The following is a 26,540-nucleotide window of genomic DNA, read 5'->3' on the forward strand; positions in this document are numbered from 1 at the left end:
TTGTGCTATCAATTCATAGCGAGATTATTATTTAAGATGATACAATATAAGGGGAAGGGGGGTCTTACCTCTTTAACAGCATATGATTCTCAGTGTCAATCAGTCTGTTTATCGATGTGAAACTTGACAAAATGGATTAAGGGGTGGAAAAACATTAATTTTGCGATTACGAAGTTATCATGTACTGTCAGGATGTTTAAGCATCCATTTAAATGGAAAATAGGATTGTTTTGCAGCCATTTAATGCAGTGGATTAGTGGGAAGCACGCAGATATTATAATTGTATAAACAGAATTACATTTTTCTCACTGGATTAAATTGAATACAAAAACAAACACATGGCCTCGTGCTGTATTTAAAGTCGTACACATGGTGCTGGTGTTTATGTTTGTTTTTATTAAATACTATGTACAAAGAGTAATTGAACACAGAATAAAAGCACTAATTATGAAGCACACACTGTACATTTCTTGATTGCTTTCAACCACAGAGAAAAAAAATGTTAGAAGAAGTGATAAAACTTCGGTCTATTGGTCAAATTGCTTTTTAGCACCACATTGTCATTTATTTGGAAACATAGCATTTAGTTTATTTTTCAGACTGTAGATGGCTTTGGAGGATATTTTAGTAAGTATAAGGCCTTATTTGGGTCCATTATTGTGCTGCAGGATCAACCAAATTGTGAACAAAAAAGTGAGCATTGCAGTCTGAAAATGACGTTATGTTTTATTCTTGACTTAATTTCTCTGTCTTATTGTTTTGGCAAACCATGCAATTATTTCCAAGCCATACAGTGATTACACACCTGCATTTACAGAACCGGGCAAAATTTGTGAACTAAAAGTGGTGTACAGAAGTCATGCTTCTCATTTTATTCTTTTAATTTTTTTAATTATGAGGATCATGGGTGACTTAAATCATTTTTAATTAGTCGCTTACCAGCGGGGCCAAAATATTTAGCTATATGTAGCAGTGGCGATCTTTGATCAACATGAAATTGGATAAAATAGATTTTTAAAAAACACACATTTAAAAGAAATGAGTGTTTCTTATTTGATATGTTTGCATTTGTGTACAAAGAATTTTTCCACTCTAATCATGACACAAATAATAAAGACAATCTTAATTCAGAGAATTTCAAAGTGATTTCATTTTTAAAAAACAAACATTTTTATTTATTTATTGTGTACTCTGTCAGTCTTATACGATCTAATTATAGCTACATCTGCTCTATTTAACCTCTCAATTTAATGAATCTAGTTGTCACAGTTTACTGCTCTCTCTCGAGATCCGCTGGAGAAAATGTCAAATTGCGTTTTTGTGTGTATTTTTGTCCTCTATTTTTCAGGCTCACTTTGAAAAGCCGCTGCTTTAAGGACTTTCGGAATTGAACGGACAGACAGTGTTTCAAATAAACAGACACAAATCGCAGGTCATGGATGGAGCACCTTCAATATCGACCGTAGGGACGTTTCCTGTATCCCCCTCTTGTCAGCTGGAGCACTGGCGCTTTGAGACTAGGACGTGAAATGGGCCACTCCTCCTCTGGAAAACCAATAAAAACATGAGTTAGTGTGCACAGGTATCATATGCATTCACAGAGACTGAATACATGTGTGCACTTCATCTCACGAGATTCTACAGCAAATTAATTTTACAAGGACTTTGGCCTCTGTTGGAGGAATGCTGTGATTTGACAGCCAGCAGCTCCTTTCTCCCTGCAAGCCACATTAAAAAAAGGCGGCCACCTCTTCTGCATGGCACATTGAGCAAGATTTCAAATAGGCAAATGTTTATGAGGCAGAAAATCAAGTCATTGCCCTCTTGGTTTTTGATCAACATCAACACTCCAGTGTGAATTGGGTTTGGTAAAAATGCCTTCAAAGCCACAGAAACTCTTATAATGCCACCACCACGTGACTGAGAGAGAGTTGGTGTTTTTACTGTAAAAGGCTGTTGCTATGGTCTTTTTTTGGCGCTGAAGAGGGCATACATCCAAGATGCAAAACACTCCACCTTGCACAATGTGCGTTCGTCATTTCCCCAAAGCTCCTTCTGGCACACTGACTGCAGTTGGAGCCAAGACGGGATCAGTGGCTTCCAAACAGGGGGGGAAAAAAAACCACATTCCACATAGGATTTTGTGGTCAAAATTTGTCTTTGGGAATGGATTAAAGTCTTGGATCTTGGTCTTAAATCAGTTTTTGGCTAAAAGGTACAGAACTTTCATGATTGCAGTGCATTGTGCGAATCTGCAAATAACTGAAGGCATCAAAACAGGGAATTATTTACTTAAGTGAAATCATTGGAAACTTGTCTTTTAGTACTACTGTCAACAACTATCAAAGTATAATGCTTTCAATGTGTTGTGCAATTTTGAAATGCTCACTAGCGTCTGTGTCCTTCAAGAGTGCTATGCCATTATTCAAATAGTCCTCTCTTTAGTTTGAGTTCATTCTTTGACACCAGTAAATTGTCTGATTCTACATCTGATGCCCTTTTCACACATTCATCTTGAAGGTTCCTGAAGAAATTTCAATGAATACAAATGTGTTCGGTCTGATTTTCTGGAGCTAACTGGCAAAATAGTACTCAGGGTGTCCTATGCATCCATTATAGAAAACATCCAAGCTATTGCTTAGGTTAAAAATAAAATAAAACAAAATAAAAACGCGCAGATTTTTTTTCTTGAGCATTTAATCATTACTATTTCACTTTCTTTATTGCAGCTATTGATCCCAACCTTAAAGTGAATGAATGATTATATTGCATGCTGGGAATTTCTGGACAATTGCCAGGAGCGTCTGATAAAAATCCTCCTTTTTTCATCCTTTTTGTTGTTTGGTGGAGCATAATATTATATAATATCCAGGAATTGGTCATTTATGATACATGGACCATAACCATCACAACCGATGGCGTTCTTGAACACATCACTAATGACTATATTACTCAATGTATGTGTTGTTTATTTGAGCTGGCATACCAAAATAAGTCAGAAATGACAATTATCATGAAAGTAATAAAAAAAACACTAATTTGAAACATTTTTTAAAAACACAAATTTACTATATAAAATTATTACTTACCATAGTTGTTGTAAGATTTGTCATTTGTTACTTCTCCATATTCATAATATTCTGAGTTGCTAAAAGAGAAAGACAGCAACAACATCATTGTTAAGTGACAATGTATTAAATATCTAGCTTTGAAATGTTTGAAGTTAAGATGACAAAACGTTTACTCCTTTTAAAATACTATAACTACAGTTGAGCCGATGATAAATGTCACCTCTTTGACTGATTACTGTAGTTATCATCATAAGCGTCATAGCTGTCGTCATCATATTCCCCGCCATATCCATCGTCGTAGCCCTGCAATGGAGGACAATGTCAAAAAAACAGAACTCACCACTCACCTTTTCACACTTAAAGTGGATCAAATAAAAAAATAAATACTTACTAATGCAGGCATTGTGCAGAAAAAGTAGTCCCTGTTGCCAGTATTGAATAAGCTTACATGATTTTTTTTTATATTTGAGCAAAATTAATACTACTTTTTGACTTTTAACTTCGAATATGTAGAGCTTAGAACTCTTGAATACATGAAAATCCTGTTGGAGAACCTGGAGAAATCCAAATCCAGTATTACCTCAGAACTATGAAGCACACATAAATCACAAATATATCACCATTGTATCAAATTTCCCCTAAAGATTAGGGTTTACCTTTTGAACACACTATTTGAAGTGACAATGCCCCTTTGTATCCTCTAATTAATGGGACATGTTTCTTTAAGCCTGACACTCATCTGTAAAACTAAAAGAAATAGACGCTGCCTTTTATGCAGGACGACAGGAATAAATGAAATGTTAACACAAAGGTTGAAGGTTGTTATTGGGCATAATTAGGACAGCAAGGAGTTGAAGGCCTGTAGCTATGTGCTTCATTATCAGTTGACAACCTGCTTTTCCCTCGACAGTGATGGATCTTCACGCCGTTCTGCCTCCGAATGTGTTGCTTGCAAAGCAGGATGTGAAACTAAATGGGATTCCCAGTACAGTGGTACCTCGTCATACGACCGTTCGTCATACGGAATGCTCGTCTTACGGGGGAAATTTCGATCGAATAATTCGCCCGTGATGCGGTCAAAATTTCATGATGCGACCAAGCCAGGTCGCCATGGCATTTTTTTGTTTTTGCATCTCTTTCGTGTAAAAAATATGTCTACGAGCACTGGTGGGCGGACTTTGCATTTCCACACGCGTTTTCCCCCCACTTGGTCTACATTTACATACCAGGTAAACAATACGTATTTACAATGGATCGGCAAAGTTTTGCTAAGAAAAGGCGACCGTTGACAATGGACATGAAACGCGAAATAATTGAAAAACATGAGCGTGGGGTACGTGTTACCGAGCTCGCTCGGCAATACGAGAGGAATACGTCAACCATATCCTCCATCCTTAAGCAGAGGGACGCAATTAAGGAGAAGAGGCCGACCAAAGGACTATCTATCATTTCCCACCGGCGCAGTGACATTCACGACGAGATGGAGAACCTTCTTTTATTGTGGATAAAAGATAAACAATTAGCAGGAGATAGCCTGGCCGAGTCTACCATTTGTGAAAAAGCCAGCCGAATTTACATAGATTTGATATCAACGAAAGGAGAGCCTTCAACAACTTCACAAACATTTAAAGCGAGTCATGGCTGGTTCGAAAAATTTAAAAAACGATCTGGAATACACTCTGTAATCCGACACGGAGAAGCGGCGAGTTGCAATTCGAAAGCTGCGGTGGAATTTATTAAGACATTTGCCTTGATTATCGCCCAGGAAAATTACACCCCCCAGCAAGTTTTCAACTGCGATGAAACTGGTCTTTTTTGGAAAAAATGCCCAGGCGGACAGGATTTAATCGACCTACAGGAGCGTGAACATTTGTTGCCGGAACTTAGTAGCGAGGAGGCGGTGGAAGAGGCGGCTACAAAAGATATCAAAAACATGCTCGCGAAGTGGCAAGAGGTTTCGGATTTTATTGAAAAGACTCACCCTGACAAACTGGCAAGTGGTCGCGCATCATCGTATTATGATGACATTTGTATTCGACATTATCGAAATATTTTGAAGGGTAGACAAAAACAAACAACGCTTGATGTGTTTGTTTTGAAGACTTCGGCGGAGCGGCCAGGTGGTGTCAACCCGTAGAACTAAGTAAGGTAAAAAAGATTACAACTAATTTAGAATTTAGTTTTGTTTGAAGTTACATTAAAGGTTGAGTGTCTGTTTTTTTAGTTATCCAAGTTAATTTAAATTTGTTTGTTCGTTTAAGAGTGCAATGTTGCCGTGGAGAAAGTCACCCCGAACAGTCCCCCCCCCCTCCGCCTCCGTGTGTGTTGTTCTCTCCCCTCCGCGAAATGTGTCTAATTTTACTCCTATTAAACACATTATTACTATCAAACCACTCGTTATTTATTACTTTGTTAATAGATGGTGAATTATAAGAAATAAAACATGTTTTCCAATCCAATATCCTGTTTTTGGTGTTTTCTTCAGATAGTTGGGACGAATTAATTTGTTTCCCATTCATTTCAATGGGAAACGTTCGTTCGAGTTACGAGAACCTCGTCATACGAGCTCAGTTCCGGAACGGATTAAGCTCGTATCTCGAGGTACCACTGTATTTTTTTTTTGTCTCAGTGAATGGTTCTTGCTCTCCAGACTTTCTACTTTTGAAAAAACACCTTTTGTTGGGGCTTATTCTCAAGATTTATACATATGGCCCCACTCAAATTCAATTCAATTTTGTGATGAGCTCAATGAATTTTTCACCAATTTTTCAGTTCCAATATATTTCGCTTTTTCCCCCAAAAGTCCAAAAGTGCAAATGACGAAAAAAGTTGAAGATATTGGTTCCTTTCTTAGCTCTTTGTACATCATGCCTCTGTTTTTAGAAGCAGAAAAATGATGCACTGAGAATTCGAAAGAGCAGCAAAGAAAGTGTGTCCTAGAAAAACATAAATTTGAAGCATCTTTTCCAAACACCAGTAGGATTTTTCCTTCTCATTTCAAAAGGTTGTCTTATGCAGCTTCCACAGACGATCGAGTTCCCCGAAAAAACCCCACCGTACCCAAAATCCTAGCAAAGCTCTGTGTTTAATCACATTAGGGGTTTTCAGTCCTGTTATGGTTGGGGGGCTCAGGATTTGCAGAAGAAAGTAATGCATTTGAAATTTTGACCAACAATTTTCACACTCACCTGCACATTACAGGCATGTAATATAACTATTACAATATAAAACTTTCAGCAATGCACTAGATTTACTTTTATAGTACTCTTCTATAGTATAGTAATTAGTAATTTTGTAATATAGTAGTAGGATAGTACTTTTTTGAATAACTGTGGAGATCTTTGTAGTACATTCCAACTGCTCTTCATCAAACATCTCTGGGTTATGTTTTTTTTTGTCCTATTTTTAATTGAGTTCCTTTTTTTTACACAGCGTTCATTTCTTTTTTTCCGTGGTGAATGGAAACTCACTGGAAAGGAAACATTTGCTTAAAAAAAGTCTGCTTCTTAAAAGATTTATCCGTCCTAGGTGATTTTCAGTGCTTCACCTTTATCCCTTTTAATCATCAGTGTCATAATATTATGAACAGTGCCTCAGTATGACATTTTAAAGGAAAAAAATGAGTCATTTTAGCAGATAGACAGAACTTTGAATCCATAAAAAAGGTGCTTAAATAAGTCCAATAGGGAAATTGCAATTGCGAAAAATTCATTCCCATGTTTGGAATTTATCTCTTAATCACACCGTGCGGATTTGGACTCATTTTCTAAGCAAAGTCACATCAAGTTTTTAATTAATGATCACATCTTTAATGACATAGTTAAGAATGCGCTGTAAATCACGTGCGGTGCCCGAGTGGAGTTTATTCTGGGATATAGCCCAAATACACCAACACACTACTCCTCTTTGAGCCTCACTCCACCTATTGCTGTTAATGCCCTCCAATCCTAATTGTGTTCTACTAAAAGCCAAAACGATACTATTATTTGACTACATGGCACCACGACAGAGTTCACTAATCCCCGACAGTCTCTTGAGAGGTTTTGTGTGACACCTATGCTCTCAATGAGGGGAAAGCATCAATCACATGATCATTCATTCAAAAAAGGGCGATGGCTCTTATTACATGCATACATATGTGTATATATTATAGTTTGTGAAGAGGAAATATTATTTTTTCCTTCTCATCACGTTTGCGCCCTGACTCAAGTTTGTAGACTGAATTTCAATCACTGCCATTGTCCAAAATTTATATTTTCAAAGGTTCTCTGCTAATTCTTTATTGAACATTCCATTATTTCATTCTATTCATGAATGTCTGAGTGGTGTCCATAATGCATACGCACTAATGCCAGATACGTTGTAGCATACTGATATTTGTAGTGGGGAAAAATGAATATTCAATTCATAAATTATGAACAGGCATGGTCACATGATAAGAACCAGCTTTCTTGTAGTTTCTCTGGAAGTTTTACATCAATTTAATGGTGCCTGACACCGTGACAGTGTCCATCAGTAAGAAATTGACACGATATCCACAGTGGGTGCATAATTTTGGAGCCAAATATGCCCTTGAGGAGCCATTTTTTGGCATTTTATCGGCTTGGTCAGGATGTTGGGTTTGGCTAAAAGAAAGCCATTATAGCATCCCTATTCAAAGTCACGGGGGTAAAAATGCAACTATCAAAGTACGCTCCAAGTAAATTGTAGAATGTAGAAAAAAAGATTTAAAAAAACTCCCGTCAATGTAAGATATGAGAGAAGAAAATGTTCAGGACAAACTCATCTTGGTCCTGTAATCCCCTAGTCTCTGTGCGCCCAACCTCCTTTCCAACCTCCAATTACAAAGAGAAGAAAAGACGCGCTTTTTCACTTTGGAGAAATAGGCAGGCTCTACATCACAACTCAATTTGGTTTGGTAATGAGACTGTGCTTTTGCATCTCCCTGTGCAGACAGCCCAATCTTCACATGCCTGCACACAAGGGGGCTTTGCTTAGCGGGGAGCCTTGGATGGGCTCGACTGGCAAAAGTCTTGCCTTTTAATGTTTGGGTGGAACTTGGAGAGCACCTTTAAGATCTAAAACGCCCTTGGAAAATTGCCCAAACTAAAGAAAACCTGACATTTTCATCTTTTATGTTTTCAAAGTGATATTGATATCAATCACGTTTTTCTTCTCAATTCCCTGAACAACTATGTGTTCAAATGTGATAAGTACTTGAAAGATGTTAACTTATTAAGGTGAGTCAGCGGATTAAAATAAAGCTGACTTACAGTTAAACAGCAATTACTATCAGATCTACTTTTTTCACGAGCAAAGAGGATTCCACTCACAAAGTCGTCGTAGGAGTCGTGTGTCACGGCCAACGGTGGAGGTCGGTACCCTCCGATTGCCGCCACCGCCGCTCCCCTGGCCCTCGGCGGGTGAGCCTCCCTCGTTAAAACGGGCGCCGCGAGCTTGCCGTGTGTCGCGGGAGTCGTCCCCCGAGGCGTTGCCGTGCTCCTTCCCGTGTTCCTGCGGGCCCTGAACAAAGCAGGCAAGCATGAGAGCTTGGCATTGATTTTCCTTGGGAATGCCACAATGCAAGTTGTGTGAACAGTCTGCAAATCGCGAGAAAATCGGTTTTATCTGTCGGCTCGCAGGCAAGTATGTCTCGGTCAAAGCTGAAATGAGCGTAACAGACCGTATTTAAGGCTTGTAAAGCTCGCAGGCTGAAAAGTGTCATTGTTGAGATATGGTACTGTATAACGACAAAACCATTCTGCCAAGGCCAAACAATGATGCACTAAAGTGCTTCACAAATATGGCGCCGTAAATCGTCAATCATTTGTGATCCAATTTCGCTGAACTTATTGGTGGTCGTTGACGTCTTTTCGTTGGAATCCAGCAGTTTACTGTTACCGATGTGTTCTGTATTTACTACGTCAAGTACATTTTTCAATGAATAAGTCTGGAAGGGCCTTAGGTTTGAAAAACACAGTGATCGTGAACTAAAGTCGGGCAGTTTGTGTTGGATTGCTTTTTATTTTGAGATCAGTCCAGATTTTGAGATAGTGGAAATTTGGCAATGGTCCCATTGAATAGTAGGAAGAAAAATGCCATAGTAATGTAATTATGCAGTACATAGTGTGTTTCAATGCAATTTGATATCAAATTCTGGTGATAAAAGAATTCTGTGTTGGCTGAAGTAGATATAAAGATATTTACATGACGTGGCATTTGTAAGTGAATTCTAATGTGTGTATTTATATTCTGTCTGACATAAATTTACATGGGAATGTGAATTGAAAGACTTTCATGTACATCCGTTTTTTTAACAAATTTACATTTTCATTCTAGATGAACGGCGCAATGTTTATATCATACATTTGTCCACACATGAAAAAACAAAGATTTGCATCAATTGCCCCATTAAATATTTACTGTTGAGTGAATGTTAGTCAAAGTAGAGTTTAGAAAAATGGCCAATGCATTATTTATATTTGGGTGGGGCATCTTGGCGCAGGATGAAAAAAAAATTACTGCCAGGGTTGCAGGTTGGATTTAGCATTGCAAAACAGTCTATTGTCCTCTAACTTTCATTTTAATGCAGGTAGGCTGGAATAGCATTTTTACAGTGGTATATCCTCCTCTAGGTAACAGCCTCTTGTGAGCCAGAAATGCGGCATCTCAGAGGGGTATTAGCGGTGTATATTTTTCACGGAGATTTACACTAATTGCTTATCAGTGTGCTATAAGCAGTAAATCTGAGTAGGAAAGTGCTGTTGGTGGTGCTGAATATTTTTCTTGTTGTTCTGAGCATTCCTTGATACTGCTTGAATTAGCAGGTCTACTTGTGGCGCCAACATTTCCAAGACCATACCGGTTTGCTCCAGTCAGACCACCACCGGCTGTTATACTGCCGATAATTTGCTCTCATAAAGAAATACATTATAAAAAGCGCCCAAGAGCAACCTCATTCAGGAATAGGCTAATGAAATGTTTTGTTTGATTCACATTTAAAAAGACACAATTCTGATTGTGATGGCACTGCAAACATCATGGTAGTAACAAAATCTTTGGATCACATTAACATTTCTCAATATGATGGAAAATTCAATAAAACAATAAAAAGGGCCAGTTGTGGCCAGGGATTCTCATTGAATAAAATAAATGATCAGCATTGGAAGAAGTCTCGTCATTGTATACTGGTGTGTAACAAGTCCTCAACGTTTCATCCATCTGGTGGATTTTCATTCGTTACATGACTGATTGATAGAAGCCTTTTAAGACACGTTACCTGGTGGATATTGCAGTCGTTGCCCGAATGTTTCTTCCCTGTGCATTCCTGCCTCTGCTGGACTCATCAGAACCGTTCAACAGTGAAAGCTCTCGTAGTTGTTCCTGTCTAATCTCATCATTATAGTCCTGTAGAAGCACGAAAAACATCATGTCCCATTTATTAAAACACAACATGCATTTCTGCTCCGACTGCCAAGATGGTCCAAATAATAGCTTCTGTCATTAGTGTTAAACCATCCTGACAGATGTTTTTTCACTGCGATGAATGGAAAAGAAAAAGTGGACCCAATTTATTTTGCATTCAACACCCCCAACCCCTGAATCTTCCATCTCAGACTATTCATTTGTCTTTGAAAAAAACTGCCTCAAATTGAAGGGTTCAAGATTTTTTTGTTGTATAAAATAGGCAAGAGCCATTTAAGTCAACCATTTGCAAGACAAGATATCATTACGCAGATCGGCAGAATGCATCATCTCATCATTTGTGACAAAGTGAACGTGGTTAATTCAAAAGAAATGCCAAGTGAACATGATTGGACACTCCTATCTTAATGGTGTTGTTGACAGAATCAAAGCAGTCGAGGCATGTTTTCTGAAAACTCTGTGGCAGACATATGATATTAAAAACAAAATCATTTAATGAACGACACAATAGTATATAATAAAATGTGCAACGTACTATGGCAGGTTGAAAGAAAAATAACAAATTTTGTCACATTCAATAATTCACATCCTGTATTTAATTTTGTGGTCAACTATGGTTACAAAGTAAATGACCAAAATTAAATGACAATATTCCATCACATTAAATAAATTGCTACCTTTAGACTTTTATTTTCTGTAGTTATTCAGCGCAGACATTGAAACATTTATTTTAATTTATTGATTTAAATACTGCACAATGTTTCACGGGGTCAGATCAATATGAGATGGCAACTCACACACTGTTTTCTCATGACCACATCTATAAGCCCACCAACTCTATACTTTAATTATGGCATTAGAATAGTGCAGTCTATATCTACAAGAAAAAGAGGACGTGATTTCAATAATTCAGTATAAAGGTGTATTTTTTTATTTGTTCATATTTGGAGGCGATCGCCATTGCAGAATATTAAGTCGCCACAAAAAAAAAACATCAGTTTCTCAGTGCACTGTTGGTGTTGTACTAAAAATACGGTGGATTATTATTCAAGCTATTTTTGTCATTTAGTTTTAATAGAGGTACTCAGCAATTTTAGTATCTGAGCGATAATATTTTGTAGGTCCAAATTTAAACATTACATGCTACATAATTTTTTAAGATATCATTTAAACATGGGATTTGAGAGGAGCCTATGCATACAATGCAAGAATATAGTATCTAAAAAATACTTTTTTGTCAAGAATGAACAGTTTTCGCTGTAGTTCAGCACTTCAATAAACAACTTATTTCCAACAGTACAAACTCTGCGGCATGAAGGTGTTTCAGTACATAATTAAAAATGTCTGTATTTTCCACACTCAATTTCTAGATGCGTACATCACGCATTTTTTTTTAAAAATCCCCAAGCCGAGCATCCAAAATATTTGACACGCCGCATGCTCGTTCGTGAATTAATATGGCCGAGAGCGTTCTGTTGGTTTGAACTCAGACTGGCAGGTCTTTTAATTGGAAATCTGGCAGTTTATTCAAAGCGCTATAAATGTGCCAGACCTTGTAAATGTTGACTGTTTGACGGAGGCGTTAGCGTGACTACATAGAGATAAACCGTGCTGGGGCTCTTTGGGTCAGACTGTTTGCTCACTGAGATTAATTTTGACCGTGTGTGATGCTACTCGCTCAGGATGTTGAAAAGGTTAAACCACCACACAATGCCAGTCATGGTCAGTCAAGACAAGACTTTGTAAACTGTTTAACCTACTCGCTCCTCTCAGTGTTCTTTCGTTTCCAGTTTAAACACAGCAATCTGCCCTGACAACCGATAACCCAGTGCAAATGAAAGATGTTGGCTCCTTGCATTTTGTCCAAAGTAGAGAGAATTTCAGTGTAATGAAAGAAAAAAATGAGGAAATACAGATTTTTCTACATTTCACAGCAATACCAAATGTATGAGTAGAACACAAAGCAAGTGTTTCCACAGAAAAGCTTCTTCATAAAGTCCTTTTAAAAAAAATTGGCCTTTGTTGTCGTCCCCGCACATGTAGAAGAGTGACTAAAACTCCTGTCTGCTCCATCGACAAGCTATCGCTGCTTTATGCTCTGCAATTACTCTTCTTGATCTTATTATCACATCAACACTGGTTAAGACTCTTAAAGACGCTGCTTGGTGAACATAAATCTTCACAGAGCACAGTGGGCATTGTTCAAGAAGCTTATCAACAAAGAGACTTTGCTAAAATCCCCATAATACGTGCTGTCACATTGAACTTCTCCGTGAAAGATGATCTCTGGAGCACATTGGGAGTGTTGTTTATCTAACATCCACCCACCTGCAGTCATCCCAGGTTGCCAGTTTGCTAAAAAAAAATCATCAAATCTCTTTGCAGGGTAAAACTAACTTCGCTCATGCATGCCAACTAATTATACAGAACCATTTGTTTTGACCTAATTTGGCTGAGTATGCAATGCGGCTCTATGGATAAACTTTAATAGCTTTACAGTAAATGTTCCTATAAACACAACAACCGGCCATTATGGTTTTTGTTGAACTTTAAAAAATGAAGATTCATATTTTTTATATTTTTGCATAAGTCACAAACTAACTGCCCACCCTAAATTTTTCCAAGGCTTTTTCAGGCTTCAAAATGTTCTTTGCAAAATGAAATTTTGTATGTTTACATCTTATAGTCAGAACAATTACACACCCTCCACATGAGTTATGGTCGAATTCTCTCAGTCAACACTATACTAAATTTGCAGATTTTTTTTCATTATTATTCCACAAAATCATTATGCGTTCATGTAACGTTTGGATAAAAACACATCAAACCATAACTGACCCCTGACTGAATATTCTACTCTCTCTTTATGTCACCGAACCTGACACAAACATTCATTCATTCATTCATTTTCAACATTTAAACGCCTATCTAAACTGAATCCGGGTGAAAAAAGGACTACCACATAAACTGGTCGCCAGTTTTTGCAGGTTGCACACGGAGACCGAAACCACTTCACACAAACAATTAAATAAAGTTCAATGATATTTCAGCAAAAGTTCTACAAGGGATTAAGCAGCGCTTTGAAACAAAGATGTAAAATGGTTCACTTACTGGAACAAGGAATTTTTTAATCTCCTCCAAAGCGTGACTCATACGGGAATAGGCTTCGCCCGGTGGAGCAAAAACTTCAATTAAAACATGAAGATCGTGGCTCAGATGTGCGTATTTGGCCTCTCTGCTGTTCCTTAATTCTTCTTCCTGTGAGAGGAATCCATGCATTTAAACAGTGGCTACAAAATTGTTAATTTATGCATGCACAAGACGAATAATTCAGCAGATAAAGTTATTTGAGAAAGCCATAGTTTTGTACACTACTCTGAGTAAAGTTAAACTTCAAACTCTGAAAAAAAACGACTCTGGGATTAATGAATGAATCCCTGAATTAATCTGACTATTTTTGCTACTTTTGATGTGAAGACCTTTGCATTATTCATTGAAAGTGACTTTTTTCATCGATAACCATATCCAGTATAAACTAATGTCTCTTTTCCACCTACTTTACTCTTTACATATTCTACTTCGTGCGGAAGAAGGAGAAAATGAATACTTTGTCGTGGCCATGCTTTTAAATAAAATTCGGCCCCTGCAATTAATCCATCACATTAGTGACAACAGAAAATGTGCACTGTTAGTGACACACACTGAGCAGAAGGCGACTAATGCAAATCCCAGGGAGCACATCAAGGTTTCAGTGTCATGCTCAAGGACAACCCTCTTGTGGTTAGACCAATGCTGCATGCTCTCCTCCCTCTTTATGTCCAAAATAAAGGAAAATAATTTGTAAGCACTAACAATCAACAACATAATCTACTGCTGGTCAATTAATGGCTATGCAATGGTGTGCAGCCATATAATATCTGCAAATTATAATCTGGTATTGGAATTATGACAACATATTCCAATATTTTTTAACAGTTACATTGAGTGCAACTGTTAAAACACGAATACATTTCTCAATCTTGTGAAAAGTCTCGTGTCCACAAGGTGAAAAATGGTCTTTCTTGGACTGAATGAACTGTTAATCCGATTGATCCACGAGCACAAGGAAGACTATTGATGCGTCCGCCAAACTGATCCATCACCCCATTGGGGATCTTATTGACCCATGTGGGTTGCAACTGAATGGGGCAGTAGACACAATCACACCTTCCTGACTTTGCCTTCATGCCAGCCAGTCTTTGTGTTTTAGTTCCACCTCCCCAAAAAAAAGACATTGAGGCAACAATGCACACACCGATTGTGGTGGTCTTTGGAGACAGAGCCTTTACACAGTTTTCTTTTTAATGTAATGTAGTGTATCATAAATTTCCTCTTCTAAAATTACCATAAAATGAAATACCAGATGAGACTTTTCGATTACTTAACATTTTACTAGTTAATTAACTCAGGAGAGGAGCTAAGGCAAATTAAAACTGAAGATTGTTCAAGGCCTGAGGCAAACTCCTTGGTAACTGAAAACTTGAAAATTTGATTTCAATCAGTTCCGACAAAGCCTTTTTTTTTTAAATAGTTGACTTATTCAAAACATTGTCCTTGAAGTTCTACACTCTGGTGATAAAACACATTTTTTTTTGTTTTTTTTTTGTCAAATTGTTCTCTAAATCCCAAACGTTGTGAGTGAAGGTTACATTGCTCCAAACACAATTCTTTGAAAATATAAATATAAAATAAACAAAACAAGACTGCAGAAATATACCAAACCATAAATCAAAGAATTAAAAAATTGCATTTAAACAAGTGAGGTTGTCGAGAAAACAATCACTGAGTTTCCAGAACTTGGATGTCTTCTTTTTCTTTGCCTTACTACGGAACATACATACACAGTTGCAATAATAACATTATCCACTACCCAAAGTCATTTCCATGGATTTTACTGCCGGTTTTAGAGTTTACACTTCAGGTGGCATATTAATTGCAACTGAATTCATTGCACCCTCCACCAGTTGTTGCCAATTATAAAGACTTATTAATCCTCGTATGCTTCACAATTATTGAGACAATTATTAACAGTACAAGATAAGAGAGGGAGGGGGAGCCATTCATTGATGATTAAGAATTTGATTAAATGTGTGCAATCCAAATGATCATCACATGCGGAGCAATACGGCACATATTTCCAGATAAAAATGAGTGTATAGTACCTTTCCTTTATCCCTCATGGACCCTTTCCCAAGGATGGACATCTTGACTCCTGTTTCCTCTTGTAGCCTTTTCATGGAATTTCCCCGAGGCCCAAGCAGCTTTCCAACAAAATTAAACTACGACAGAAGTCAGAGGAAAAGAAGTGTCATGAAAGGAAAAATATAAATGGTGATATGATTCAATAATTTACACAAAGACCACTTGCCATCTATCAATACTTTTCCGTTTTGACGGAAATGGAACGTGAGCCATCGGGGAGAAAAAAAAGGTTAACTGCAAAAGGTGTTTACCGACCATTTGTCATCTTTAGTCAATATAATCTCAGATTCCTTTTACCATCCTTCACATGGGGGAAAAAGATCGTGTAATGTAGCCTGCAATAAATCAATATAATTGTGCTTTTTCTGTCGCACACTAAAGGTGAATGGGACTCTCGTCCGTGGTTCAGCAGAACATGCGTATTCCTATCTTTGGCTTGAACTCGAGGATCATCTGTGTCATGCAGTGGGAGAAAAAAGGTGAGGAAACATGGGATGAAACCAATAACATTCCTGACTGACTGTTCTAGAGGTCAGTGTTGAGATAAAGTCAGAAATAATGAGTTTCCTCCCTGTGGAAATTAAGCAATAGTATCCAGATGACAAACGATCAGATTCAAGCCTCAGGGCACTTGCTATCATTTCTCTTGCACTGTGCACCAGCCTTTGCATTGTGTGCTTCACAAGGCTACTCATGTTTTGGATGTTGCTAGATACGTGCAGTTATTTCTTAAACTACGGTCAAACCCAAAGGGGGATCACTTCAATACTGAAGCAAACCATTGGTATAGTCTTGTTCTTCCATTACCATAGTCACACATTAAAGTAGACGGCATTTTACAAACAAAAGGAATGAATAGTCATCCAGTAGTATAAAGGAATAGCAATTGTATTCCACCTAAGACTTATTTTTCATGTACTAATCTTCGTACTAGTTTGCATTTGACCTTCAAATGTCTGTTATCAGAGTGAAGAGACCACCTCCAGAAGGGAACAGGTGGTCATCAGCCCACCAATACTTAACAAACCTAACCCAAATGATATTAACCTTCTCACAAAACAACCTTCTCCCGCTGCGGCCGAACTGCTAATAACTCTCCTGCCAGCTGTGGTTCTGCTGTGACTCAAGTCGAACAACTGCACACTCAGCTTGTTTCCTCCAAATTAACATCATCATGTTACCACCAAGGGATACACAGATGAAACCATCCTTAAGAAAATAAAAGCATCCCCGCCGCCCTCACTTGTCCTCCGATCCGCATCATTAGGGCACCTTTTGGATTCCACTGTTCGCGGGACAGTGCTATCTATCCCTTCGCTGGCGGGAAGCTGGACAGCAGATGGCCACGGTAGCTATGGTGTGAACGTATTTGCTGGGCACTAGAAAAGAGAGTGGCCTGTTTTCATTAAGTTAATGTCTGGAGCCACTCTGCAGCTCCAAGGCGGGTAATTTAGGCTTTAAAGAGTGGGCAGGTACCACTGTTAAATGAGCTTTGAAATGATCCAATGTGCCCCCTGCTGTCCCAACCCTGATAGACCGCACACATTAGAGGGAGGTATGCTGAAAAAGTTACAAAAGTGCACAGATTGAAGAGCTACACCTTCAATCACTGAAGTTCAACCATAAAAATGAGACAAATTGCTTCTAAATAAGTACCAAGTATGAAATGTTAATCTCCTTGGCTGTGTCAATCCAAACTGCACTTTGTTACCTTATCATGGTCCATTTTTAAATACATTGTCAAGACAAATATCATATGACTGCACCATAATATCACACGTCCTCATGTTTAATTCACAACATGCATGCTGTTCCACTTATCAAAGTACAACCTCTTTCCATGGTGTCATGGTTCTTTGGGAAACAGACAGAAATGGAATAGTGTTATGAACATAGTAGAGCACTACCTACAGTTTACAATAATGAACGTTCTCAAAACGTGTCTTTCACAAGGACGCGCCACAAATGAATATGCCCTTCAGTATTCACCTGGTAAACAGCTGCATTTTGCTTAGCTTGTGTACAAAGAAACACAGGGACAATCGTGTATTTAAAACTGTATTTGCTGCCTCACTCATAAATTCCACCACAAATACTCTAGTCACCATAATAATTGTTGTTTGTACAGAAAACTAATCTTACAGTTAAAAGGCTACCCAAGTCCTACCTTACTTATTAATCTGATCCAAAATGTCCTTATTCTTAATGACAAAAGATCTAATCTACAAACAAATGCAACACCCTGCCTTGACGCATGCACAGACTATTTTTTTTATTTTGAGGTGTGTTAGCAGATGCACTTTTAATCAGCAAATAACTTTCTTAACAATTAATTGCAATCTGCAGGCCAACATGCACAGAAAAGCTGGTAAACATCACATATTTGGACAGCAAGAAAGGCTCAACAATGGCTTATCTCCATTCAAGCACCCCAGAAGAGAGTAGTACTAGGCTCATGTAGTGCATCACCAAGACCAAACACAGGGATTATCCTTTAGCTGCCCTTAACAGCAAACTGGCATTAATCTTTCATGCATCAATTCAAGATATCTGAAATCATGCAGAAGACTTTTCCCAAGTAATATTGTAATTAATTTGCATTTAATTATGTTCAGCCAGGAGGGCTGCAATAAGCAAGTATGGGCACTGCGGCACGTCTACAACCTGACAGAAGAGATTTATGATGTCTTGTAAATTTCTCTATTGCTCTGCCACCAAGCCAGGACGTTATTGAATACCTAAGGAAACAGCAGCAGTGACAAGTGAGCTGAGAAATGAAAAGAAGCCAATTAGTTGGATGTGTTGTGTGTTTTGTTCAAGACTGAGATTTGCTCAAGACCAAAATCCACCAAGACCAAGCCTGTAGGGAGCTGAGATTTAGATAATACCAATGCTGACACGAGACCAAGACCATGAAAGTCAATTGTAGTTTGGAAATTATGATTCTTTTACAAGATTAACATGTTTCAGTCATTTATAGGAGTAATGGAATGTTAGTAACAAAAGAATTGGCCTCTTCCCAAGGATAATAATGGTCACTTTTGTTGACACCATCCTGTTTAACATAAAACGAGATTTCTAGTGCAGCTCAAACCATCTTCAGTTGAACATCCTCATTATGAATTCTTGTTTTTTTCTCCATTTTTCCTTTTGTGTTTTCATTGATTTTGATGATGTTCCAAGGATTTTCCATTTGCAGGCTCTGTTGCACTTTCATTAACTATCTAATCAAGAACGGATTTACCTACTGGAGCTATCGGACATTACGGGATGAATGTAATTAAGCGGCATTGAAACGTAAGCATGCAGCACTTCATTCTTCCATCATGTGTTGGAAGGGAATTACTTTTAAAAACCATCGATAAGGATTTTTCAGAGGGTTTGCTATTGAAATAAGTTTTTCTTTCTCTCTTTAATGACTACAAAAGAGCCTTTGCAACAAATTTACAGTTAATTAAGAATGGGCAGTAGAAGGCAATCTGTAATTTGTTGATTTAAAATCAATAAACACAGTGGAAACTTCCTCACTATACCACAGATTAATGACTTTTTCAACACTGATCTTGAAATGGAAAGTTAATTAATGTATGGATTTTCCAAAGGAGCTCATTGGGCTGAAATCCCTGGACATCTACTTCGGTCTGACACAAATTCAACTTCCTCACACTTAATTGTTAAGATTTTTGGTTTTATGTTGAAACCATCTTAATGAAGACGCCATTTTGACAGACTAAACAGTCACACATAAAACAGACAAGTTTGATCTTACCTTTGGATACTGTTGAACAGGGATGAGAACTCTTTCCGACAGCTTGATATTCTTATTGCTGATAATATCAAGGTATTTTTTCATTATTCCATCTTTTTGCAGTTCGTCGCCTTCACCTTCATGCTTTTCAATTTCTACAGTCAAGCAAAAAATGAGAATACAAAAAGATAAAGGGGATTATATGTTCAACTGCATTAGCCAATGTCTATTCTGGCATAAGGGGGACTGCAAAAAGTGATGATAAAATACATAAATAAAGTCTGACTCTGGGGACACTTTGGAGCAATGTAACTATGCGTTCCCTCATAGCTGTAAATAGGATCACATTACGATACGGGAATGGCACTGCTTGATGTCATTAGGAAGCAATTGTTTGGGGTGGCGGAGATTAGATCTGTGAGCCCTCACATTAAGATAATATTTGCAGATCATTGATTCCAATCAAACAGGAATTTGTCTCTGTATCATTTACATGAGTGGGAAACCTCATGCAAATTGGCCCAATGGGCATTGGATGTGCACCAATCTTTATGGGAAAATGATTCAGATTCAACATACAGTATTAGCATGGGAGAGACACCCCAGAACACCACTAATGATTTCCTGCATAGAGCCTTTAAATACAGTTGATCCACAATCGTCAAGCGCCTCTTACTGGGAGAAGCTGTAAAATCAATATACTGGTGGGATATCCAGAAATGAGATTAAGAGCAAATTAAGAAATGAAATGCAGGCGTTAGGCTAAGGATGATTGCTCATCATCACACAATAATTGGTTGTTTTCCTCAGATGAAAGACGAGGACCCACCGTGATTTCATCACTTTGCAAAATTTGTGCACAGTGCTGTCTTCAGAGAAAAAAAAGGGCACGCAAAACTCCAAAACAAGCATTCAGTCACTAACTAGGCATCCTACATGTAAATAAGGGGGCTCATGATGCCAATGATCACGGTACTACTGGTAGATCGCCTGGGAGTAAGATTTCATCCAGTCTGTTAGTTTCCTTCAGACCTGAACAATGTCTTGTTTGTACCGCAACATTGCAATGTGTCCAATGCAATACTCACACTTTGTTTGAACATATATCTGACTCATATACCAAACATTAAAGTCTCACCAGGATCTAAGTGTGTTACCGACCCCCTCACAGGGGTCACCAACATGTCCACAAAGTTGTTAACACTAAGTAGCATTTATTTTTCCAATTCGTTGGTCAGTCTGCCACACTTTCTTTGGATGCGCTTCACAGTAATCCTGCTATAATGACACCATTTTGTTGTTTTCTTCTTTTTTTTTTAACCTGTATACAAAAAAACTACATGGAAGATTATAAGTGCTCATTTGCAAATTATGTGCCAAGACCTTCCGGCATGGTTAATGATGAAAATCTTTAAATCTTTAATAACATATTAGCATCGCAAATGTCAGCATGAACTAATGAAAGACACAAGTGCAATCTGTCAAGGCACACGATCCAATTAAGGTCAGTCTAATTTCCTTTTAAAGCCCTTGATTTATCACTGATTCATGATAGGTTTGGGGTTTGTTTTATTGAAATCAATATTATTTTGCATGTTTACATTTATTTACCTCCTCCAAAGGCCACATTACAGTATGGTTTCTGGGAAGCAATATTGTCTTGAAAACAGGAGTTTTGTAATCCAGAGCAGTGCATCTCATGTGGTCAGCAGCCTGCCACAAGAAGATTGTGTTTGCGTGAAAGAGAGCCAAATCGGCTTACAGTTGAATAAATATGGCAAAACATTTGCACCGGCGTCATCTTTTTTTTCTTTTGAATGAGAGCATTGCTAGGGCAAAGATCAGAGGCGCAAAAATGTGAATTCAAGGTCACTGCTTTCAATTCTCGCAGATTTAAAAAAAAAAAAAAAACCTCATTGGGGGAAACGAATCATTTCAACTCCGAGTTACTATTCTGGTGCTCTTGATCCGCTCTGATGCAACGGCCAAAACCGCTACAGCAGTGCATCTCACAGGAAGAGAATTGTGAAAAAAGAATGGTTTAAACCATAGGATCAATGTGTTAACTGTACAATACAGGAGTCGCACTGTTTCCAGTTAAACTGCTCTAATTTCATACATACAATTCTATATTATGCATCAAAGTGTATATGAAAAGGGTCTAAAAATAAAACAACCATTAGACGAATCTGCAATTATTATTATTATTTAAAACAAAGCCTATTATTAAGGCTGAACAATGTGGGGAGCTGGTGAATAAATCAAATTAGTCTTATTCAGATGAAAATATAATGAGGCTCTACTTGTATAATGACAATAAAGGCATTCCATTCAATTCGAGCTATGGTTTTCAGCACAATCTGTTGATTAAATGGATTGAAAAGCATAATTAACATTGTTTTTTTTTCTGCTTTGGACGGATGAATGGAAAGCATGGTTGGTTGTTTGGTCGCTTGCTGTTTCTGTTCATGACTGAGCTGCACTATTTGAAGTCTGTTTGCAGCACAGTGTTGAAGTAATGATTTACAAATGAAATCTCGATGCCATTTTCAAATTCTCTGCCAGAGTGAAAAAGTGATTTTGAAGGGCGCAAAAACCAATTACCACGCACACAAAATGAGATGTGTAAAACCAAGCAAATTATGGAAATATAATCATGATTACGTTTCAATAATCTTCACTTAGCCAGCGATGCTTTCAATATAAAATGTTATAATCCAGTATGAATAAGGCTTTGGCTAGTTTGTAAAAAAAAAAAAAAAAGGCCCGCGGGGAGCATTTGTGTGTGTTTGTTTGTTTGTGTGTGTTTGTTTGTTTTCTATTTCGCTCAACCTATTTGTCACATTTCCGGGTTTACGTTTACCAAAGCCCAGATGACAGTTTATAAAGAGACAAAATAGTGATTAATTAGTGGTCACAACACACATTTTCTTCCTCTCTATCATAATTCAGCCATTTGTTACGTATGCACGATCAGTACTACATTTGCCCAATTTATTTTAATGACTAAATGCAAAGGAAACATGCTGAGTTCAGTGTTTCCAGAATAGGAATACTATATATAATGTATGATTTGCTATTCAATGCAGCAGGAGTTCTGCAAATCCCAAACTAAAAAACAAACAAGCAAAAAAACACCTTTATTGGTTGACTGCTATGAAATTCCTCATCATAATTTATTCTATTTATTGACTTCCTGTATATGAGGTCTGCTGTTTCAATTGTGTTGTTTATGAGAGGCAGAGTATTCAGTGCTGCTAATTTTAGATAACATATTTACTTGAAATTTGAATTTTAAAAAATATGCTTTTAGTTTCTCATATGCATTGCAGATTCTTTGAATCTACCACTTAAAAAAATCTAATCAATTGATAAAAATCCAAATAGTCAAGACCAAATGAAATGAAAAAACCTAATTGAACTTGAATTATATTACATATTCAGAGTATAAAATGTGGATTAAAGATAATTAACTTCTTGCCCTGACAACTACATTTTGCCTTTGAAACTAAACAATAAAAAGTAATGTGCTGTTTTAACAGTGCTTTAATGTTAGCCTTCTTTTGTCAGTTGACATTGACGCATAATTTAATGAAGCATTTAAACCCTGAAGAGGTACAGTCCAGTTTTTGTTATCAGCATGCCCATGTCCATTCTCTGGCTCATTGGCTCATTAGAGTTGCTTGAAATGCTCCAGACCTTGAAAGTGAATGATAATGGAGCCAAACATTCTGTATAAGTCGAGTTTGATAACCTTGTCTGCTTTATGATGAAAATGTAATGCACAGTTTCACTTTCCCGGAATGTAACTTGTGTGTCCTTTTGATGGATCACATTACAATGTCATTTTTATCTGTCACCCACAACACTTTACAAAATTACAAGAGGCTACTACAATTCAGGCTAAAGCCCTGTATATGATTAAAGTAGGTTCAAATTCAAGTATTTTTCTGCAACATGACTTGATACATGGATTTCCTATAATAAAATACAATATAATGAAAATCATCTTTTAAAAAAAATAGCTATGCACTGCAGGTGCATATTTTGTTTACACTAGCATTACTTGTTTGAATAGCACAGGCTTGTTGTTAATCCTCATTGGACCTTCAAGCATTTGTAGGGACATGTCAGAATTAATATTCATTGACAATGTCGACTAGATCCAAAGGATATACGTATCCCCAAACAGCCAAAACGTAGTGTTTGTACTTTATGTGAAGCAACAGGGGCAAATATGGGGGTTGTAATTAAGTTTCCACTGATCGAGAATGGGAAACACAAACAATTAACAAAACATGAAATAGAACAGGCATCTATTTGGGGTTATTCTACAAAACACTAAACTTGCCTGTATACCTACATCTTTGACTTTAATCATCATCTTTCAGGTCAACGCTACTTGGTGGACTTTTAGTCTTTAAAAACGATTACATTTAATGTGAAATGTGACAGTCCTTTTCAGAATACAAGGCACTACTAACCCATGAAGGTTAAGTTCGAAAATACACGGAATAAAGTCAAAGTCTTGAATTTTGGTAAAACAAAACAAGATTGTTAAAACTGTTGGACAAATTACAAAGCCTACGGAATAAAGTCAAATTTTGGTGAAACAAAAGAAGATTGTTTAAACTAATGGACAAATTACAAATCTTTCCTCTTGGATTGGTGAAACTTTGACTCCATCGCGATATGGTGTTGGGCATTTTTTGTAGGTTTTCCTAGTCATCCAATCATTTGAAGTGGGCTGGCAGCGAATGAACGAATGTCCATTCGCTCTCAGCCCTTCCACTTCAAATGGATTGGATGTCTACTCGTAAACAGTGATTCCCATTCACAGCAGAAGGAGGGAAAAAGCCACAGCATTGGACATCTCGCATCATCAATGGCACTAAAAGAATTCCTAAATTGAGCACTCATTGTGCATTTTTGCCATTTTACAAACACAGATGAAATCAACTGTCTGCTCCATACATATTAAGAATAAAAAATATTTTCCAGTAGATATTTCCAAATACTTCCACGTAGCACAAATGTTGTCAGGCAGACTGCAAGGCAGTGATACTATTTGTAATCATACTACATCTGCATGACAGACGACAGACCGTGCAGACCAGTCAGGTGTTTCATCAACACATTGCCAAACACACAAGAGGCGTCCATTCTAATCCCCAGTGTAAAAAACACAAGGTACCTCTATCTCTGCAAGCAGGTTATTTTAGACTGTCATTTTTTATCTCAGAGTTGATCATTTATTGTTCCAATTTGACTTAATACAATAACACAGAGCAATTTGCATATATACTCTGCATTGGTTTACTTCTATATTGTATGGGATGATTAACATAGATGTTTCCTATCAAAATAACCAGATTTTAATCATTTTAATGGGGGACAGTTTCATGAATTAATTTGGAACAACTGTAAAATCCTTACATGTGCCTCAGTAACAGCCTAACAAAAATGTGTAGAGGGTGGAAATGCGAAAAAGTATATATCCTTGTGCTTGAACAAATTGATTTGTTTTTTTAACCCTTATACTCGTACTATAAAGATGACACATTGCCCATATACTGTAAGTGCCAGCAGCTGGGTACTGAGGTAAAGGTAAAATCACAACAAACCACCTGTCTTTGTGTTTACGATCCGCAGTGAAAATGATTCCTTTGTGCAAAAACTAACCAATCTTGTTAGAACTTGTTCTAACATTTTGGTCTTCCTAATAGTTAAGAGGCAAAATAAAATAATTTTATGTACAGGCTGTGGTTCAATTACAGAAACAAAACCAGAGTAGCTTTTCTTACATTTTGTATTTTTCTTAACCACCCAATATTCATATGACATGAACCTCTTTGGAATGTTATTTCAGACACTTCATCAATAAAATCAGAAATACTTTTAAATAATAATTTTGCCATCAATGTTAGTAGCCATTTAAGTATCCAGGTCCAGTGTCCTATTGCAGAATTTTGGGATTGGCAATAGTTCACAATAAACTTTGCTCCTTTACTTAGTGAGTGGCAACATAACACATGAAATATGAAGTGACATACCTTCTGCAAGCAAACGTAGAGAATGCCCAAACTGAGGCTCCAGCGTGTTTTTCTCAGTCCTCAATTCAGGTAAGATGTTATTTTGATGCATTCTTATCAGTGGAGATTTGCAGCCAGCTGCAGGATGTGCTCTCGTCCGATATTGAGCTCCTTGCTCCGAATGTTGTCAGGTGCAGACTCAAAAGCCAGGAGTTTCCCACCTAAAGCAAAAAAGGGTCCCAATTAATTTTGTTCTTCAGGGTGTCCGCGATGCTTGCCTGCAGGTGGACTTATGATTCATAGATGTGAGTCCATCTCTTCCACCGGTGGCTGATGCCTCTCCTCTTTCCAGCACCCCGCCAGAAGCTTGCACTCAACTGGGTGCGCACTGATGCTCTTCCCCGCCCCCCAAAAGAACACATGCTGGGACTGGGGATGCTCGTGCTGCAGAACAAAAGGCTTCCCCCCTCCCTCCAAATGCCTATACGCATAGAAGTGAATGGGCTATATGGAAAATTGTAACACGTGTTGAAAAACAACAAAGGGAAGATCCACATTGAACATGTACTAAGACATTACAATAATGGAGTCATTGTTTTTCATTGTTTTGAAATGCTTTGATTCACTGGCTAATGCCAGCTGTGGGCTGGGATAGGCCCTAGCACCCTCGTGATACTTGTGAGGATAAGCGGATCGGAAAAAGGGATGTTTTTAAATGGAATGAAGTTATAAAGGCGCCTGTTTTATGGGTGGTGAGAAGTACATTACAGGTGGAATCTTGATATAATGTCCTTGCGACAGTATTTCCACTATTTACATATTAGAAGTTTCTTTTTTTGTGTTTTTTTCCTTTCTAAATGGTGGTGGTATGTGGGGATTGAAACAAAATAATGTAATTTTGATTATTCTTAAAGGGGATAATTAGTTTGAAATACGAGTAGATAAGATTACAAATTGGTTTGAGCAACGATTTAAACTTGTCAAGTATACTAAATAAAGGTGCAATTGATCGTTGTCCTCAGG

General features: G+C 37.6%; 1 protein-coding gene across 1 annotated transcript; it reads right to left on the reverse strand.

Annotated features, from left to right (window-relative positions):
• Positions 1–376: 376 nt before the first annotated feature.
• On the reverse strand, positions 377–25,936 carry khdrbs2 (KH domain containing, RNA binding, signal transduction associated 2). Its single transcript, XM_077614002.1, has 9 exons — positions 25,539–25,936; positions 19,507–19,640; positions 15,698–15,814; positions 13,608–13,754; positions 10,351–10,478; positions 8,405–8,594; positions 3,292–3,374; positions 3,090–3,148; positions 377–1,545 (listed from the first exon to the last, which is right to left on the reverse strand). Exons 1-9 carry the CDS (start codon positions 25,627–25,629, stop codon positions 1,451–1,453), a joined length of 1,044 nt encoding a protein of 347 aa, XP_077470128.1. The 5' UTR covers positions 25,630–25,936; the 3' UTR covers positions 377–1,450.
• Between the last annotated feature and the right edge of the window lie 604 nt (positions 25,937–26,540).

This window comes from Stigmatopora argus, chromosome 11 (assembly GCF_051989625.1).
Source record: "Stigmatopora argus isolate UIUO_Sarg chromosome 11, RoL_Sarg_1.0, whole genome shotgun sequence".
Taxonomy (NCBI): Eukaryota; Metazoa; Chordata; class Actinopteri; order Syngnathiformes; family Syngnathidae; genus Stigmatopora; species Stigmatopora argus.